This window comes from Trachinotus anak, unplaced genomic scaffold, assembly GCF_046630095.1.
Source record: "Trachinotus anak isolate AG129_WGS33_773 ecotype Australia unplaced genomic scaffold, CSIRO_AGI_Tana_v1 ptg000003l, whole genome shotgun sequence".
Lineage (NCBI taxonomy): Eukaryota > Metazoa > Chordata > Actinopteri > Carangiformes > Carangidae > Trachinotus > Trachinotus anak.
In genome coordinates, this window is record NW_027273854.1 from 1,406,358 (window position 1) to 1,426,146 (window position 19,789).

General features: G+C 41.2%; 1 protein-coding gene across 1 annotated transcript in view; it reads left to right on the forward strand.

Moving 5' to 3' along the window:
• The window catches only part of LOC139610542 (protein shisa-6), a 77,371-nt gene extending 62,365 nt beyond the window's left edge, over nt 1–15,006 (forward strand). Inside the window, exons 6-8 of the mRNA XM_071465087.1 lie at nt 2,865–2,927; nt 5,704–5,832; nt 11,874–15,006. Of these exons, the coding sequence (XP_071321188.1) occupies nt 2,865–2,927; nt 5,704–5,832; nt 11,874–12,490 (809 nt within the window). The 3' untranslated portion in view covers nt 12,491–15,006. The remainder of the gene's footprint in view (nt 1–2,864; nt 2,928–5,703; nt 5,833–11,873) is intronic.
• The last annotated feature ends 4,783 nt before the right edge of the window (nt 15,007–19,789 follow it).

The window sequence follows — 19,789 nt, forward strand, 5'->3', positions numbered from 1 at the left end:
TCCCATACACAGAAACACAGATTACCTTTAGCCAATCATTTTCTTCCACCTTCTTCATGCCAGAGTCCCTGTGCACAAAGTCCATAAAGAAATGGTTTCTCCGCTTGAATAGCTTGACCTCAACCCCCTCCAACACCTTTGGGATGAACTGAATACTAACTAGGAGCCTGCATCGGCCCCTCACTGATGCTCCTGTGGCTGAATCCCTGGTGCAAAGACCGACACCAGAGGAAGGGAGACTGTTAGAGCAGCACATGAATCACATGTTGAAATATCATGTATGGGAGGAGTGCTCAGGAGTCCTCATACATTTATGTAGTTAGTGTATTATGCTCCTACATTTTCTTCATGTTATGGATTTTTGAGCCTCTCAGCAGCAGGTGCAAAAGGAGAGACTATGATATATTAGCAGCAGTGCACTAACCTGCATTTACTAAATACACTGTCCTGTTCTTGTGCTTTTGGTGGGAAAAGATGTGGAAAAATCAGACTCTGTTGGATGTGATTTCAGATCAAAATGATGAACTTATCTCTGTCCTTTGGTCTGGTTTTCCTTTCTTGGTGCACGAGAGCAGATGAAGACAGAGCTGAATGTGTGATTGCTCCTCTCGACCGTGTTGCTGGGGTCCTCAGGTTCTTCAGTTCGCTGCAGTTTACTTGAGGACAGAGAGTCACAGTTTGAGGCGTCTTGCTGTAGCCTGTCGGTTCCACTTGAGCTCAGATGACGCTGTTATCCACAGACCAAACCAAACTAAAGCTCTCCAGCCTCAGAAATAACTGCATTTGGTGCGAATGAGTTTCCTCTGACTACTTTGTGTTGTGCAGTCGCTCACTGTTGAATCATGCCTGGATATATCATTGTGTGCTAGGACCACACTTTTCTTTGAAATGCACACTCCTTGAAAACAAATAACATATTATTTTTAGTGCCAGAGTGGCTGCACAATAGCAGCAGATACCTCACATAAAGGGGATAATTGGATCACACACATGTAAGAAAACCCATCCTCTCAGGGTGATAAACTTTTGAACCGTGGTTAAACACTTGTGCTACATTTTAATGTGTGAAAATCATGACGCAGTTGCCTTCTCTGCTGTGTGGAAAATAAAAAAAGAAATTAAAAAAAAAAAAAGAAATTACTCTGATAGTGAAAGGCAGTTATTTATTTGGTGCAAAACCAATTTAATTTGAAGTTTGAGTTCATAGCAGAGTAATTTAGCAAAAGTCAAACAACATTTGTCAGAAATGCCACATCCACCCGCTGAGAGAGGAGCATCAGTGCTGATCTTTACTGAAAGCAGAGCACAACCCCCCTGTCATCTGTTCACAGCTATAGCTGAAGCGCTCACATACATTGTTTTAAGCTATCAGTGCTTTGTTTTTATTGTCTTTAGTGCTGTTACAGGATGATAGATGAATGTATTTAAATGCAAATAAGGTACTACCATCATATATCCATTCTTTGTACGCTCCGCTGTTCAGAAAAACCAGGTGTAATTGAATAAAAGCAATATTTCCACTCTCTGAAAATGATTTGAACTCCCCATTTCTGCTCAGTGATGGAGGTGTCAGATGATTCTGCTTTGTTCTTTAACCACCTGAACAACACATAATGATGTTAGCACAACATCAAATGAGTCACTTACAGAAAAGACGGATCACCATGAGGTGCAGCCATGTTCCCTCTCAACGAGAGGCTGCAATCAATCATTTCAGCAAAGCAGCGTTACACTGGATTCTGTCAAATGGAAGAAACACTCACAGACCCATAACTGAGCAGTGACAGTTTACTGCCCACTTGAGACGCACTGAACAAATCAAAGCTCTAAAGAATGGAGAAGCCACCTGATAATCTATTGAACATGAGGATGACATTTGTCGCAGTGTTACAGCAGCTTGTAATGCAAGAGACTTTTTTAAAGCGTGTCAGTGTTTTTTAGGTTTATATCACACATTACAAAAGGCCAATTTAAATGCACCAGCAAAAACTAAGAGTCTGCAGCTCAGTGAGGCCGAGCACAGTGATGCTTTAAGCTAAATCCTAACGTTAGCATGGATAGCTAACATGCTCACAATTACAATGCTGCAATGTTTAGCATGCTCCCTGTTTTTGTTTAGCATTTAACATTTGCTAATTAGCGCTAAACACAAAGCACAGCAGAGGCTGAAGTGAATGCCATTAGTTTTGCAGGTGTTTGTCATGGACAAATTAAAACGTTGATGATGATGGTGCCAGATGAAGAGTTCGGGTTATTTTAGGGCAGTAATTGTTCACATTTCACTCAAAACCACAAGCGTTGACCTCATGGGGGTGCCAAAGGAAAGTCCGGGGACAGTGGGCGTATATACCAAATTTCATGGTAATCTAGTTTGGACCAAAGTGCTGGGCTGACTGACCAACACTGACATCCCTGAAATGGGAGATAGAAATGAAGCAGTAAAGAAGAGCATAATACAATTCATCACTAAATTATTAAAGGTTCAGTCAAAGGCAGTGGAGAATTAAAATATTTCCACCATGGATTTAAACAGAGTCAGAGTCAGTAGGGACCTAAATCTTCTGCAAGTTTGCTGCAGGTCCAAATCCTTCAGTCTGAACTCCAGAAGCTGTTAGCAGACCTTTACCACCCCCCATCTTTGGGGCTGCTAAAGAAATCTCAAACACTGGGGGTTAGATACCTCAAAGGTCGAGAGCGAAAGTCTATTTTCTTTCATAATTTGAGTGAACTGACCCTTTGATGTCCAGGGCAAGGACTAAATATAGAGTCTACGTTTACACCTGTTATGTCTGATTTTCCTCCTGTGAGTTGAAGCCACTGTGTTGAAATTCAGCGTTAACTCTTCCTGTTCTTCTTCACACTAGGAAACCACCACCACGACTATCAGCATAGCCACCTGGACCTGACCGCGCTCACTCCCAAACTGGGTAAGAAAACACACTAATGTAGAGTCATAAACCTAGAATGAAAATAGAAGTTTGGTAAAGTAGGAAACCAGATCTCATCACGCTGCAAAAAGTTCTGTGAAGTTTAGGCCAGATTGGAAGATGGTGATTGACCTGACTTGGCTTTCCAAAAAATGATATGCATTATTATCCGTCTCTAAATGAAAGTGAGCCAAACAATTCTTGAGGTGGACTATTTCCAATTTCAACAACTAAAGTGTATCTTTCAGAGGGAAATTAAAATCTGAGAAGCTGATAAAGAAGTCTTGAGAGAAAATGAAAAGTAAAAAAAAAAAAAAAAGTGTATGATAATCAAAGGATCATCTGTGCAGTTCGGAGTTATTGAAAATCCAATCGCTGTTATTGCATCCCATCTATTTCTCTAAATGTGATTTGGTGTGAAAGGAGAGCAGCTCTCAGTGTGGAATTACTGAACGGTCCTGAAAGTAGACGCCAATGAAATGAAACACCGTGTAATTAAAGAGGGAATCAGGCCTTATTTGTTCCAAAAATCCCCTCTTTAATATTCTGAAATCTGCACAGGCAGATGTTTTGTGTCGGTGTATTCAGGTTTAAAACTAAGAGACCGTCCTCCGAGTCATTATACAAAGTTTTCCACCATTAGCGGAGCGCTGCAGTCCACTTCCTGCCGGCGTGTGCTCGTCTGCCTCTTAAACAGGGCGCCCTTTTCACTGGGAAAATGGGTTTCAAAAGTACTTTCGGGCGCCAAATAAAACTCTTCAAACAGTGCTTTTGAAGTCTATTTAGCGTTTGACGAGGATCGTGGCTGCAATGCATAATTCACGAGTTGCTGGTTTGGACTTTGTGTTAACCCATGGCAGCCTCTCGTATGGGAGGTTTGGTTGAAACGTACTGTGCACATTGATTGTCATTGATCCTTTTTTTCTCACTTGGATTTGTTAGCCCACAGACAAATGAGATACGGTAAGTAATACACATGCACATGGTGTTTATGTGTATTTTTCTTCATCTTTTCTTCTTCATGTATCATGTAGAGATCAGAGTTGTTTACCTGCACACTGGGGGTCATTTCTATTCTCCTTTTTCTTTCATTTCTATAACCGCTTGTGTATTTTTTGCAGTCACAAAAACTTCACGCCGCTGCATTATAATCCATGACCTTTAGTCCAATCTCGAAATCTTTTCTTTGCACATTATTTTTTCCGTCCTTCACTCCTCTAACCGGCTCTACCTTCCCCACAAACCCGCACACATACTTTTTCCAACTCAGTGAACATCTCCCCTCTTGCACCATAAGTTCCTCAGTGTTGTGTGTCCCTCTCCTCCTTGCGGCAGTAGTCACCCGATCCTATTTTTAAATCCAGAGTCCCTGCCCGTATCCCAGCCCTCCCCACCCGCCATGCCTCCTGACCCATGACTGGGCGTCCCAAATTTTGAAGCCACAGGAGCTCTGCGCGTCACGGGGAGCTTTAACGGCGCCACACATATCACAAACTGTTGGAGGCGTTCTACCAAATAAACCAAGTGTCACTTGAGCTGCAGTTAACAGATGCAGTCTCCAGCTGCCTCCGAAGCAAATAAGCACAAATTAGTAAATTGTATTGATGCAACAACTTGTCAACAATCATGAACACTAACATCAGATGCCCAGGGGAGGGTTTCTCAACTGCTTCTTATAACCAGTTCTTAACTGTGACAGTGCTCTTGTAAATGTTGCAAAGTCATTGAGGCCTTTTAAGTTCAGCCATGCAAAACAAAACAAAAAAAAAAGTTGCTTATTTGGAAGCTGTATAAGGAATTAGGCAAGTACGTTATCATACACAGAGGTCATTAAGTGTGCTTAACAGATATAAAGGATACAATTATAAAACAGGTAATATCTAATTAAAGATACAAAGATGACTGAATGACTCAATGACTTAAATGACTGAATGAAGGAAGTGGAAAACAGAGCAGGTTTTAGCTCCTGGTTCAAGCAGTGGGCAGTGAAAGCCTCATCAGCCTCTTTAGTTTTAACTGTGGGGACCATAAACTCACCAGCTCCTGCAGATTTAGAGACCTATTAGGTTCATATACATTCATTGTTTCAGAAATATATGTAAGGTCCAGACCATTTAATGAGTTGTAAACAATACGTAAAGCCTTGAATCCAGCTCTGTATCTGACTGGAAGCTGGTGCAGAGACGGAAGAACAGGACTATTGTGCTCTGTTTTCTTATTATTACAGCAGCAGCATTGATCTGAACAAGCTGTAGCTGTCTCCAGGTCTTATCTGTTAAACCAGTGAATTAATAATCATACAACTGAGAATATATTGAAAAATAATGTCTGGAGGAAAATAACAGACAACTGGACTTTTCCACATCGTAGGAAACATCGAGGCTCTAAACTCCTTACACAGTGGCTGCTGCCAGCTACAGTTAGTATCTGTTCTGTCAATGTTCTCTCAGACTGCAAGAAAGTCCTGTGTTCAAATAAAGCAGACAAAAATTCACAACAACTGTGGTCTGAATCAGAAGTAAACTGAAATGATGTAAAGTGGCTCCCTGCATAGGTTTTAATACCCCTGCACACTAGTCTTTATAATAAGCTCTGCTGCACCAGGCATCACATCCAGGAATCCCAGCGGGCCTCCTCAGGCAGATCCTTAAAGCTGACCTCCAGTACCTCCATCAGACAGTGTGAGAGTTCACCTAAAAGCTGCCATTCATACCCATCTTCCTGACTTCCCGTGTTCTGACTGCACTGCACCACTTCCTCCTCTGTCCCCCTGTAGAAAGACCCCAGCGGATGAACAACATCCTGACCTCGGCCACAGAGCCCTACGACCTGTCGCTGTCCAGGTCCTTCCAGAACCTCAGCCATCTGCCGCCCTCCTATGAGCTGGCCCTCAAGTCTGACTTAAGTAAATACTCCTCCTCTCTCCACAGATTAAGTAGGTGGTCCTTCATTCGTCCTCTGTCGCCGTGCTTTGCCTGATGCACTAAAAAAAAAAGAAAAAAAAACGCCAGGAATGACGTCACCCTCGTGCCCTGTGCATTAAAGGGTTGCTGCATTCGCCGCATCTGGCCTGATTAAACGTCTGAATGTCCATTACAGAGACATGCATCATGATAAGTATCTCCAGATGTTTGGTGCCTCATCATGCAGATAGTTCTCCACCTTTTCGGGGAAATAAACTCCTTAAAATGCATGACAACATGCTAAAGCCTCCATACTCATTCCCATCGACTCATCTATCGGCCCATCGACTGACATCTAATTGGCATGTAATTTGCCTCCATCTGCGGCCCATGTCATGTTGCTAATGTCTCTTAATGACATATTAAGAGCCATTTTTTTCAGCTGAATGGCTTCTATAAGCCAACAGGATGGCGCTTTAATGTCTTGGCAATGCTACAGTTCATCATCTTTGCTGTGGCATTTTCAGCTCGTCGATGACGTGGATGCTGCCATTTCAACCTCACGGCCAGTGCATGCCTCCTGCTCTCCAGATCAGATGCATGTGTTTTATGTTTATCCAGATTTTTATTTATTTGTTTAAACAGGAAGTCTCAAGAAGTCAGTGTAGAGCCGTTAACCCAGAAAAAAACCACACAACTCATATACAGTTTTCACACACAGAACTGTAGTTCAAGATCTGTTGAGAAACATGCTTTTAATGTGGCATCTGAATAAAAGATTCCAGGCCCGATTTAAACTGAGTTCAGAACAGACTCTGGAGACACTGAAGTTTTTCCACTGAAATGATCAGGATTTAGTGATTCAAAAGGAAAACTTCTATTAGAAACATTTACTGATAGTGAACTGATGATAAACTCATTTCCTGATCTCTTTAAGCTACATAAAGCCCATATATGTGCAGGATCATTTGGTTACCATGGTAACACAGCATCAGCACACGAGTGAAAGAAGTCATACATCAAAGACTGAAAAGGTGTTTACAGAAGAGGTTCTCTGTGTCCTCCTGCTCATAGCAACCACACAATAACTTCAACAATGTGTTGAAGGAAAACACTGAGCTCAGGTTCAGTAAAGTGCTGCGTGACCTATTATCAGGTCCCTGGAATTTACAGGACGACATAATCAAACTCAAGAATGTCCTGTTGACACCTCTTGGTTCACCTGCACCAAGAGAAACAAAATAAAGACGTAAAGATATTTTCCATCAAGCTGCACAGTAGCCTGACTCGTGCATCTACACGTGTCACTATACTGTAGACCAGAGGTCACTATTAAATAATTGAGAATTCAGAAATGTCTTTTCTAGCCTTTATTGCAGTGATCATGTGACACCTCTCAGCCAATCTTTACCACTCGAGTCAGTCAGTGAGATACATGAACACTTTGAGAGACGACGTCGGAGAAATAAGGAAGAGAAGAGGATGCTCAGTTGTTCAAATGTGTTAAGATTGGTTATTATTAAACTGGTTGAGACTGTTAACTGTTGGATTTAACCATAAAAACATAACGGAGAGAAAACATGTGAAGATGGTGACCCTGATTTCTTTAATCTGATTATTGTGTGTAGATAATATCGAGGTGTAGAAAGATCTGATGTAGAGCTCAGGAGGATTTTGCAGATGTGGGTCAAACAGAAACTTCAAGGTGCCAGTGAACAAAGTTATTATACAAAATCAAAAATTTCTGTTGACTATTCAAACCTCAGATCCTCCACCTGAAACTATCCTTCTTTCAGTTTTCAGACTAGCTGAACATTTTTGAATCAAGTAAACAGACACTGAATATGAGCGGCTACATGTGCCATCGTGCTGTGTTGACTGATTTAAGCAGCACAGTGGAAACATGCTGTATGCTTGGTAGAGTATAATGTTGTGTTACCACATTTAATAGATTTGTCGACATTAAAAAAAACAAAAAACATTTCCATTAGCTTTTCTGGGTTTAAAATGTCAGTGAAAACACTGCAGAGGATTTGTGTTGTGCAACACAATATTTGCAGGAATGAATTCAATGCATAACAAATTGCTGTGCAGTTGCTTGAACCCAAGTGAATGCATTGCTCTGCCCATGAATCTTAAAAGAATCTACACACCAAGGGGGTATTTAAACATGTTGGACTCTTTTTTCATGTTTCAGTCAGGTGATAGAAAAACACGCATCGGTCCAATCTCCTCTCAGCGCGTTCAACATTCGTCTTTTATACGTGTGCCTTTTCTCCTCCTGATCGACTCAAGGCTTTGCTCTTATCTCGCTGGAGCCTTGTACACACACTGAAAATCACAGAGATGAATCACAGCGAACTACAAAGAGGCTTTTCGAATGTGAGACAGGAGCCCCGCAGAATTTGTAAAACAAGCAAGCAAAGTCGTCCCTTGAAGAAAGCCCTTCCACACGGGGGAGAAAAAGATATTTAATAGGAGGTTCAAGCATGAGTGAGGTCTTTGGAAACAGGCCTAAAAGTAATATAATTACTTGCTGTTTTAATTAAACCATCTGGAGAGATGATGACGACTGAATTAAATTAGTATGGTGTACTTGCAATTTTAAATGATCGTGTGTGTGTGTGTGTGTGTGTGTGTGTGTACGCACGCCGTCCTTCAGTGATGTCAACGAGGCAGAGATTGAGGACGCTGCTCTAAAATAAGCCGCTCAGCTCCTCTGAGGATGCAGCAATGAAGAAGGAGAAACCAATCGTATTTTGCTCCGTTGTCTTTCACCTTAATCACCCTGAAAGGAATTAAAGCACCTTTCAGAACAGACCAGCCACCTTTTAATCCTCCAAAAAGAAAAAGAAAAAAGAAACATAATGATATTGCTGCTTTCTCCCCTTAAATTCCACCACTCCTGCTCTGAACCCCTCTAAAGATCACTTTATAATTGATGTTCCACCAGTTTCACGAGTGTTAGTGCATTATATGATTACACTCTTCTGCAATCAATAGCTGACACATAAATATACAGGCTATATTGAACCTAATCTAGCAGAGTGGGAGCTGGAGGTTTAATTAGCCACTGTTAGCAATTTCCTGTGTTTGTAGCTCCGTTCCACACTTGGGACCCTTTAGCCCTCTCGCAATCATGTTAATTGTAAAGTGCTGCAGAGAAGGGATCGAGTAATACGCATCACCCCTCTTAAATCATTTCAGTCAGTTAAAGTGTAAACAGTGTAACATGTGTACACTCATAAAAAGCAGGACTTAAATCAAGAGGCAGCTCTACAGGAAGACGAAGAGCTTTTGTAGTTGGCCACTTAGACAAAGCTGAGAAACCTTAATGTTACTGTGAATTAAAGCTCCACAGTCTAAAGGTAGATGTCCATGTGTTTGTGATTATAAAGCAGGTCTAGGTTCTATATTAATACTGTGAAAGTATCAAAGCCTCAGTCCACAGAGAAATGCACACAGCCTGTATTCAGAAACTGAGCCTTAAAACCAGCCTTCAGGACTTCTGGAACTTTGTGATGTCACAATAAAGCAGTCACCACCCTCAGCTACGCCCCAAGCCCCACCCACCTGGACCCACCATCCAACCTTGCAGGATTTGGTTTCTCTGAGTGTTTACCTGAAGGCTCAGATCCTCTCTTCTAATTGGCTCATGGACCTGTTGTCCTAGAGCTCCAGAGAGAGGCCTGAGAGAGCAGATGTAGAATAGTGTATATTTCTACAGGACTAACTTATCAAGTCCAGCAACAGAGTCATCAGTGAATACAAAACTCCCTGCTCAAATGTTTTTCATTAAAAACCTTTTTTCTTTTTTTTTTTTGCAAAGTTCAAATAATTTCCCAAAGGTTTGCACCAACAAGGTCTTTGTGAGCCACAAAAACAAAAAAGCAGGTGCCAAAAAGTGTGCAGACTGCCTCTCATCTTCTTTTATATGCTGATGATGTGAACACTGTCCACCCTCCAAGCTTTTAATTTGAAACATCTGCAGGAGGATTTGAGCTTTATTGATGATAACTTCAACACATTTGGGAAAATGGCACAGTGGAGAAAAAAAAGGGAAATTCAGTAGAGCAGTAGATAGAGTATGACATGATCCCCAACCCCTACTCCATCCCCATCACTGGTGCCTTTTATTCGAGCATTTATGTAGTTTTTTTCTTATCAAAGGGGACATAATTAATTCCTGCCACATTAACATTTGAGTGTGTAATCACTACAGATCTCTCACAGCCACTGGATACTTTAGTTTGACCTATGAATGGAGCTGTGGGCCACGGCTTGTCAATTGTCTGTATACTTGTAGCCTCTGGTTGAGTTTGGTTGACATTTTCTGCCATAATGTCATATCTAAACCAAACCTTTAGGGAAAAACACTGGAGCTCATCGCCACGGGCCAGAGTCGGGCCTCCTTCATTAGGAATGCACAGAGCAGTGGACATAAGCCCCTTGTGGAGGGACAATAAGGTGACCTTCTGCATCCAGGCGTGACATCTCTCCCTGAGATCCAGACAAATAATCCCCATCGTCACTTTTCTCCACGACGCAGTGAAGCGTGGTATGGTCCTGAAACGGCCGTTCGCCCTCTGTGTACTGCAATAATTAACGACCGCAGAGGTAACGACCCCTCAGCCGCAACAGTTAATCAGAGAGCTTCAGTGATAGCGTCCCCTTGTGAGCCAGAGCTGCCAAAAAGCAGGTAGATGGAAGTCTGCTGAGAGGTGTTTTCTACAGCCATTATGACTTTAGAAGTGTGCTCACACAGCGGAGAGACCGACCTGCTTTCTGGCAGAGTATTAAACGACTGGTTGCCCATTCAGGCGCCTCCACCTCATGGCTGTTGAGTAGTGCAGCATCCTGATGAGGCCCCTCCACGCTGAAGGACAACCACATTGATGAAAGTCTGAGTTGTCCTGTTTTTCCTAAAGAAAAAGGACAAAAGAAATCAAACAGTCTGAATAGGACTTGCCAAATGATGTGTTCATGCTCATTATCATCTCCTCAACAGCCGCCAAGGTGCAGACATTAGCATTTTCCTCCCTCAAGCTTTTCCTTCACTCTTGTTCTGGCCAGGATATTTACATTTAAAGACTGACCTATTTCAGCTGCTGAAGCTTTAACCTAAATTTTGGAGTGACACTTAAAAAATGTCAACATGATTATAATAAGCTTGTGCTCATATGGGAAATCCAGTTATGTTGCCTTGCTTGATACCAACAAAAACATGGTGGGAGGAAATACTCCTGTTACCTTTAACATTAGCAACACAATCACACGCCACAGCTGGTCCGAATCCTTTGTCACTTGATTTATTAATATCACAAAGGATGCACAGCACAGGTACTGATTCTCTCTCAGGTACTGTGTTCTGTCAGCAGGGACTCCCCCAGTAATAGGTCAGAGACGCCAGTTGACCAGCTAGTGAATCAACCTTTTACTGAGGAAGTTCACACAGCCCTAGTTACAACCAGGAGAAACTATCAGGAGCTTCCTCCCAGCTGAACGCAGGGAAAGGTTTCATAGTCTTTACTTTCCACTGTGGTTAAGAAAATACAAACCAAAACATACAAAAATCTGACCAAAACCTTTTGGATTCCAAACAGTTCCAGCATTGTGTTTTACAAATGACTGGTGCTTGAATATTGCAGATGAATTTGCAATATTTAAGCCCAGCAGGGCTCTTGCATGCTAATGCATGGATTGCAAGATTTTTTGTGTTTGCTTTGATGAGTGAACTGTGTCAAATTTAACAAGAAAAGAAATTGTTGCAAACTGCAACTTGCATGATGCAGATTAGGTGTAATGGGCCCCTGGAGCCCCATCATGAGGGTCTTATTGATTGTTATTGAGAGATATTGAACAGCTTTCTAGGAAAACAGGAATCACTAACTAGTGTAGGATCCACATTTTTTTATGGCACCTTTACTTTTACAACACATTTTATGAACCAAAATATACTTAATGCTGTACAAGGGAGTATTTATTCAAAGCAAAGCTAGTAGTCTCGATCCTCTCTCATCCCCTTTGTTTTCTTACTCCTCAGGTGATAAGGACATAGATGATTATTACACAAGGAAGCATCATCATCCTGACTTCGGAGGCCGGGGACCGACCCACATGGTGAAGCTGAACGCAGATCCCCAGCAGCACCAGCAGCACCAGCAACGTCAGCGTCCCCGCCAGAGGGTCCAGAGGGCCATGTCCCAGGACCACGTCCTGTCTCCTCCCAGGACGCCGCGTCGTGGAGACTACGGCTTATCTTCATATGGCGTCATGGCAGCCGCTGCATACGGGAGCAGCCGCCACCTCTCAGAGGAGCAGCTACTGTCAGCAGACCGCCTCCACTCCCAGGATCCCTTGCTGTCCCCGGCAATGAGGCGTGACAAGTTCCGGGAGAAGGCGATGGCGCGGGCGATGTCTCACGCCGACATGCTGATGCCAACCACGCCTGTCGTGGACCGCCACAAGATGACCAAGATGCACTCTCAACCCAGTGCCTCTAACGACTCCTACAACACGCTGACAGTCAACCACCAAGCAACCACGTCTAAGAGGCAGGCGTTTGCCTCCCGACGAACACACACGGTGGACCACCTACAGTACATTCCCGGCCACCACCACACATACCGCACTGCCAGTAAGAACGAGGTAACTGTTTAACCGCAGAGTGAAAGGATTCCTGAGACACACCTGGGAAAGTCTTCTTGTCAAAACAATCTCCTGCATTAAAAACTCTTCCTGCTTTTTAGCACAAGCTTCCTGTGTCATCCAGATTTTGGGGTAACTAGAATCAACCCCGGCAAAGACATTTCTCTCTTAGAGCATCATAAGGGCTTTGAGCACTGACACAAAGAGGGATCCTTCATGTCAGACATGTGACAGCATGAAGAAAATATTTTTTAAACTGGACATTGGACTGGAAGGGAATTGTATCAACTTTATAAATATATAAATATATTATATTTACGATTTGTATTTTCAGTCCTTGTTATAGCTTTAGAGATTCTCATTGACTGATGTAAGCACTTCAAGTGGTGCCTCTGAAAATTGTCCCATTTCAGTGATGAAGTGGATTTGTGGGTTAAAAAGCACAATTAATGAATTCCCTTGTTTTTTGCTTTGGGTTTTTTTTGGGTTAATTTTACTCTTCTTCGTTGGTAAATGGCCAGAACATATCAGCTTATTAGTGAAAACAGAGGCTATTTCTGTTGCATACAATAGATGATTGTAAATAGGCTATATTAGCAGCATTAAAGCAAGAAAAGCTGGCTCTCTGGCATTATTGTTTGGTTTTTTCTTCTCCCACCTGGAATCTACCATGGATTCACAATTAATAATTTTAATTTTAGATAAGGCAAAGACTCCATATTAATATTATTTCCACAGATGTCTGAAATGTGTGGATCTAATATGTATAGGGGAATATTTTTTTCCTTTTTTTAACTGTGCTTGTAGCATAGAATGATTGTGTATGAAACAACCTTTCACAACTGTCGACTGGCAGCTTCATTCCACAGGCGAAAATGGAGCCTGATGGCCGTTTGGATTTGCTTAATTTCCGTTCACACATTTCCTCGCTTTGTCATCCATGTGGTGACCCAACCCTGCCCTGGTTTGTGATTGGTCAGCTGCTTCCATCACTGCATATCAGGTACTCTGTGTCAGAACTAAGGCGTGTATAGATCCAGTTGTAGTTTTGTGTCGATGTGATGATTGAAACAATCAGTACTTAAGAGGACGTCATAATCGCTCGTGAGTTAAGCATTTATTAAAACTGTGAACTGTTTGTCCAGATGTTTTCATCAAAGCAATGCCTTATTGTATGGAATCCCATATGCTCTTAAATGCAACAATCATGCTTTTGTCACGTCTCCTTGTATTTGCTTTTTTGTGCAATATTACTGACTATAATTTACCAGCGGAACCAGCAGTACAGTGATAGATGATACAGTACATATACCTCAAAAAGGCTAAATTCAATTGAAGGAGTCCCAAATCTTAAAAGACAAAACTATCAAAAGGTACATTGTCTTCTTATTGGAAATTAATTCAACTATTCGCATGGCCTGAATAAGCTTTAATTAGGGTTTATGGGCTGTTAAGTATGTGTACAGTGCTTTTGTTTTCAGCTGTTCAATCAGATGAATAGGAGAGTGTAAGTCTTCACAGGTTCACTTGGTTCAGTGTAATTAAAACTTGTGATTGGACAGGGTCCAAATTATATTCAGTCTTATCAGGTTGGTAGAGTCTCATTGTATTGCCGCAAGTCTTGGGTTTGTGTCAATGTCTAATACCCGATTGGCTCCAAAAGGATTCCCTGTCAGCTACAATGCCACAGTGTGTCATTTTTCACACAACTTCAAATCAGTTGGTGGAGCATCATGCTCCTGACAGGCAAAGTAATAGTCTGGAAGGTCAGAAGTGTCAAGTCTTTGCTTTGAAGTCCTGTCTCCAGTGCAGAGTCAAATCCATATCAAGACAATGAAGTTCAAAGTCAAGACCCAAGTCAAGATAATTCTGTCCCAAATATAGTCCCAACTCCAGACAAATCAGCCCCAAATCTGTCCAAAGTTAAGTCCCAAGTCAAGACAGTTCAGTCTCAAGCCAAGTTCCAGGTTAATTGTCGGAGCATCATGCTCCTACCAGACAAAGTCATAGTTGTGAAGGTCAGAAGTAAGTCTCAAGTCTTTGCTATGAAGTCCTGTTTCAAGTCCCAAGTCAAATCCAAGTCAAGACAATTAAGTTCCAAGTGATGACAAATCAGTCCCACGCCCCTAATGAAGATTATAAAGCCCTAAGTTGCGAAAATTTAGGTTTCAAGTCAAGTAACAAGTTAAGGCAACGAAGACCCTAAGTTTTATAAATTAATTTGTCTATTTTAGGTAGGACCATTTCCAATTTTGTCCAAACTTTTGAACTTTTGAAGAACTTATCAGGAGTCCAAAGGCCTTGACAATACAGAAGAGTTTATTGTCAAACTGTCTGAGGGTGAAAAACAGCCTTCAGTTTGAAAATCTTTGTACTTCTGTTGACTTGCACTGTTCATTCCCAAAATGCCAAGAATTATGACATTGTGATTATCTGTGAGTGAAAAATGCTCATCAGATTGATTATTGTACAAGTAAAACATAGGGAACATTACTGTATGATATTCAACTTGTAGGCTTTTGTATATACCTTTGTATGTACCTGAATACAATGATAATTGTAACTGGAACTGTCTCATTTCAAGGGCAGGAAAGCAATGTCTCATTACATCTATTGTTTTCATTAAATACACATGCATGCATGTTTTTCTTCAGTTGACTGAAATGTATCTTGAGTTCAACAAATTAACTTGATGTGTCACTTTACTTTTATGCCAGGTCTGCATTAAATGATGTCAATCAGAAGGTGTTTTTTTCTCTAAAATTATTGTCTTTGTACATATTATATGATTTGTTTTTTCCTTTTTCTTGGAGAGTGCTTGCAAGGTAATGAAGTACATTCAGTAGCTATGGGTGAGGTTGGGTGTTCATTGTTTAGTAGACTGCGTCACACAAGTATCTGTACCCTTCACCTCACTTCCACCTTGCTCAACTAATCACAAACACCTTCCCCTTCTTTTCACTTAATTAATAATGATGTCATCCCAAGAGCCTTTTTCTCTATGTGCAATATTTCCTGTTCATGCAGTATAACTCTATAGCCACTTACTCTCCTTAAAATGTTGTGAGGTTCATTTGCTGCCATAAAAGCTTTGTTGTTCTTTTACATTTAGGACCATATTTGTCCTTCATAGTCAAAGAGGAGTTTTTTTTATAAAACAGCTAAATGTGGTGTGAATGAAAACTGTGTCTGTGTAATTGCACAAATACCTGGAGACTACTTTAAAGGCTTCAAAACAACAAACTATGACTGTTCTTGTGCATTTTCTGTTGTTTACTATTAAAGCACATCATGTGTGTTGTATTCATCAATTCAATCAATTTAATCTTCTTCATATCTATGAAATAAGGGGTGACTATGAAACACACTGGGAGGATTTGAGTAGGTGCTGATGATAGCTATGCTAGGAAGGCAGTTTTGGGGATTTACACGTTTGACTGTAAAGTCAGTTGAATCAACCACTTTGCTAATTTACTATTAGTGAGATCCGTTACAGTGCTACATGTTCGTAAGAAAGCTAAATAGTGATTAAACAAATCCAGGCGCTATCAAAAATGAATGTTGCCAGCAACATTGTTCTCAAAACACAGAGACAGTGTAGTGACCCAGAAGAGGTCCTGGATATTTTCTGAAAAACAAGCTGATTAGACCTAGTTTCATGAGGTGAGATCTAATTTTCTCAGCTGTCAGGTACTGATTATCTTTGTTCCATTTAATTATGATGTGTTTAAAATGACAAAATGCTGCACAGTGGGAAAAATACAGAGGTTATGTGATTTGGCAAAGTTTCTCCTCCTAAAACTTAATTCTGGCTGAGGTTTGTGATGCCGGGACATGTTAGCATTAGCACTAGCTCACTTGCTATGGGCCTCTTCAGGTCAGACAGAACAAGACATTACTCAGTGACTTCCCCGTGTTATGCGTCATATAATGCAGCAGTTAAGATAAGATGAAACAGGATAAAAGCATTAGTGCTTCCCTTTCAACTTGACTTGCCAGTTGATTTTTTTTACACAGGTTTTTACACTTGTGTTCACTGTGGTCTCAATCTTTTCAGTCGTTTAGCTGTTTGCAGTGTAATTTTTCAGTGATTCCACCCATCTGCTTTTTTAAAGTAGCTTTTTGCTGTTCATTTCAAGTAAGGCAATTAACTATGTGCCACAAGTCTATTCTTCACAATTTGGGGAAAATCATGTTTTAATCAAGCAGAGAACAAACAGAAAGCACAAGTTTTTTAGGATTAGTCTCAGTGTAATGAAACCAGTAGACAATGTAATTGAATGTGGTCCTTGAAAAGTGGTGCTTTTCAGTTCTCATGCTATCAAAAGACTGACAGAGTCAAAGCAATCCCAGGATGTGATTGAACAACCATTTACTTAAAAGCAGTCTTTGTAAGACTTCACCTTTCATCCAGTTTATCTTCTCTGGGGTTAAAAGATGCGGTCAGAAGGCACCTTCTATTTTCATTCCCCATTCGGTCTGGAGTTCCCTTCACGGAGCTCTATCTGTGATTATTATGTCCAAGAATGTAAGTCGATACCTGTGACCTTGTGGACAAAGTTTGTTCCAAGTTTCCTTGGAGAGAACGGTTTTCTTTCTCTCTGAGACAGGCTCTGTTCTTGACATTGTGCAGAATCAATAAAGACACAGCTCCCAGGTGGTCAGTCTACAATGGCTCTGCTCGAATAGGATGGTGGCATGCGTGTAGTGAGTATTTAACCTTACCTCTTATGTAAACTGATTCATCTGTCATCTGATTCATTTTTTAATGCAACACATTTTCTTGCCACCTCACTTTGCAGCAATTTCTTGACATGGAGAACAGAAGGGGGGGGGTTCCTTCTTAAAAGAAAATCTATAAGATGTGTTTGAAATTATTTTACAAATTCTAACAATTTAATGTGACTTGTTTCAGTGTAATTTGCCCTTGATTTTATCATTATGTCACATTTCACTACAGCTGTCTCACATGTAGGACTTACACATGTGCATGGTTATAGAGTTGACACATGTAACTAGTTAGCTAGATAAGCTTGATTTAATAAGAAAGTTTCATTGACATTAAGACATCTTTTTTAAAAAAAGGAACCTCAGAACAAAGGCTGGTCTTCTGTGTAGTGACATGCTTCTCCTCAAAAATGGGGGGGTTATAGCCATTAAGGAGATCTCACAGGGAGACTGCAAAACTGTGGCCACTCAGGTCAAGCTACATGTGTTTTCTCCCAGGTTTCAGTAGTGGAGACAGCTGATGATGAAGTCAACATGAAAGGAGCTGAAGAAAGGCACAAAACACATTTCTAGTGAAGCCATCTCCACTGGAAGCCAGTGAATGAACAGATGCTGAAGCATCAACTGATCGGCTGTAGTCTCCAATTCAGTAATGAGAAAGGCAAGATAGAAGTTACCTGGATTAACTCTAGTTGTATAGTACATGCATAGTACTGTTGCTCTATATGACAAAGTAAACTGAAGATTCTAAACACAATTATTGTGGAGAACATGTTAAAGCACAATATGGCCTGATCACGCACAAACTATAACTCAAAACCTGCTAGGGGGGTGATATGCATTTACAACCACTTGCATCAAGTAGGTTATGAAGGTTGCCACAAAAGCTAAAACTATGTGTTTCTAGTCAATGATACCATCAACAAAAAGCATTGACACTCCTATTACGTTATGATACATGTATAAATACTTTCTGTTCCCATCCCGTCCTGGACCAGCGGAAACCCTCTTGAAATTCATAGAGGAGCGAGCGGGCAATGCATCTCCCACAATGCCAGAACAAGATCTTATGGTTACAATAGTGCACACACAAATGGGAAGATAGCAAATGGCAGTGGTTTCCACTTCCTTCAACACCCGTCCATTTGCATTTAGATGGAAAAAGAAACAGGGTTATTTGGACAACTGTGCCTCAAATGGAGGAGCAGTGGTCAAACGTTTGGGCATTAAAGAATTGAATTCTGTTCTCCCAGTGTCTTTATCAGGTGAATTAATTCAGAGCGGTGCTTGAATGATCCCGATCAATAGAAATGGGTATCAATTTACCATCCATAAAGGTGATGTGTATATTGTAACAAGCAGCCTTATTATCAGTGATCCAGCCATTAGAAGGGTCCATTTGTGCCTCTGTGTCTGCATTCAAACCAAATGCCATTGCCAACAATGTTTCACATTAGCAGATAAATCCTCTATTCAGTCATTGTGTATGGCTGATGTCTGGCTCTGAGGTGTGTTAGGATGACCTTTCCATTATGTATGAAAAAACATGTAACACCTGTGGGAAGAAGCCTGAACTTTCCACCTTTATTCCGTATATCTTGAGACTTTTAGCTGAGTTGACTGGCAGAGTGAAGGTTTTCAAAAGGCAGCAGTTGACCTTATGTATCGCTGCCAACCAGATCTGATCAGACGCCACAGCACCGGGAGGGACAGGAAGAGTTGCTCTGATTGACTGATGTTTCAAACAAAGAATCGGAGCACAGCAGGAAGCCAGGAGGAAAAGAGCTGAATAGTCTCACCAACAATGGTGGCAGAAGTATTGACATTGTTCAAAGCTGCACTAATCAATATTTTTATGTAATGTGAGATTTGAAATAGTGGTGATAAACCCACAGAGAACTATCACTTGACTCTCCACTTCCCCTGAGGTTTATGGAGCCCTTTAGCGTCTTTGAGCTCATTGTTTTGGTTTTACGACCAACAGCTTTGTATTTTAGTCTTACAAACACACTGAATGCTCTCTGCCCAGTAACAAAGTGGTAGACAGACAAAGCGGGTTAGTGACTAGCTAGGGAACACAGTCGAGCATTTGGTAGCTAAAGAGCCTGATATTTCTCCCAGGAGTTTGTGGAGACCAAAAACAGAGCTAAAAGAAGACTGATTATTGGAATTACATTAATCATGTGGGCACAGACATGACTCCAAATGAATGCTAATGTTACTCCATGTCTGCAAGTAGTGTAAATGGGCTTTATTTGCTATCACATTAGCCATAACAAGTAGCCAAAAAACAACGGCAATACACCATACTGCACTACGCAAATAAGAGTTAGTCACTGTTTTGTTCATTCACAGCCAGCAACACTTTGAAATAAACACACCTCTACACTGATGCACTACAACATTATGACCACCTGTCGGTGCTTCACATGTCTCCAAAACAGTTCCAACCTGCTGAGGTTGGACTCTACAGGATCTCTGAACGTGTCCTGATCTGGCTCCAAGACAAAGCAGCAGATCCTTTAAGTCCACTGATGCCGGCCTCACAGCAAACAGCTTTTCAGGGGATTTCACTGTCACAGA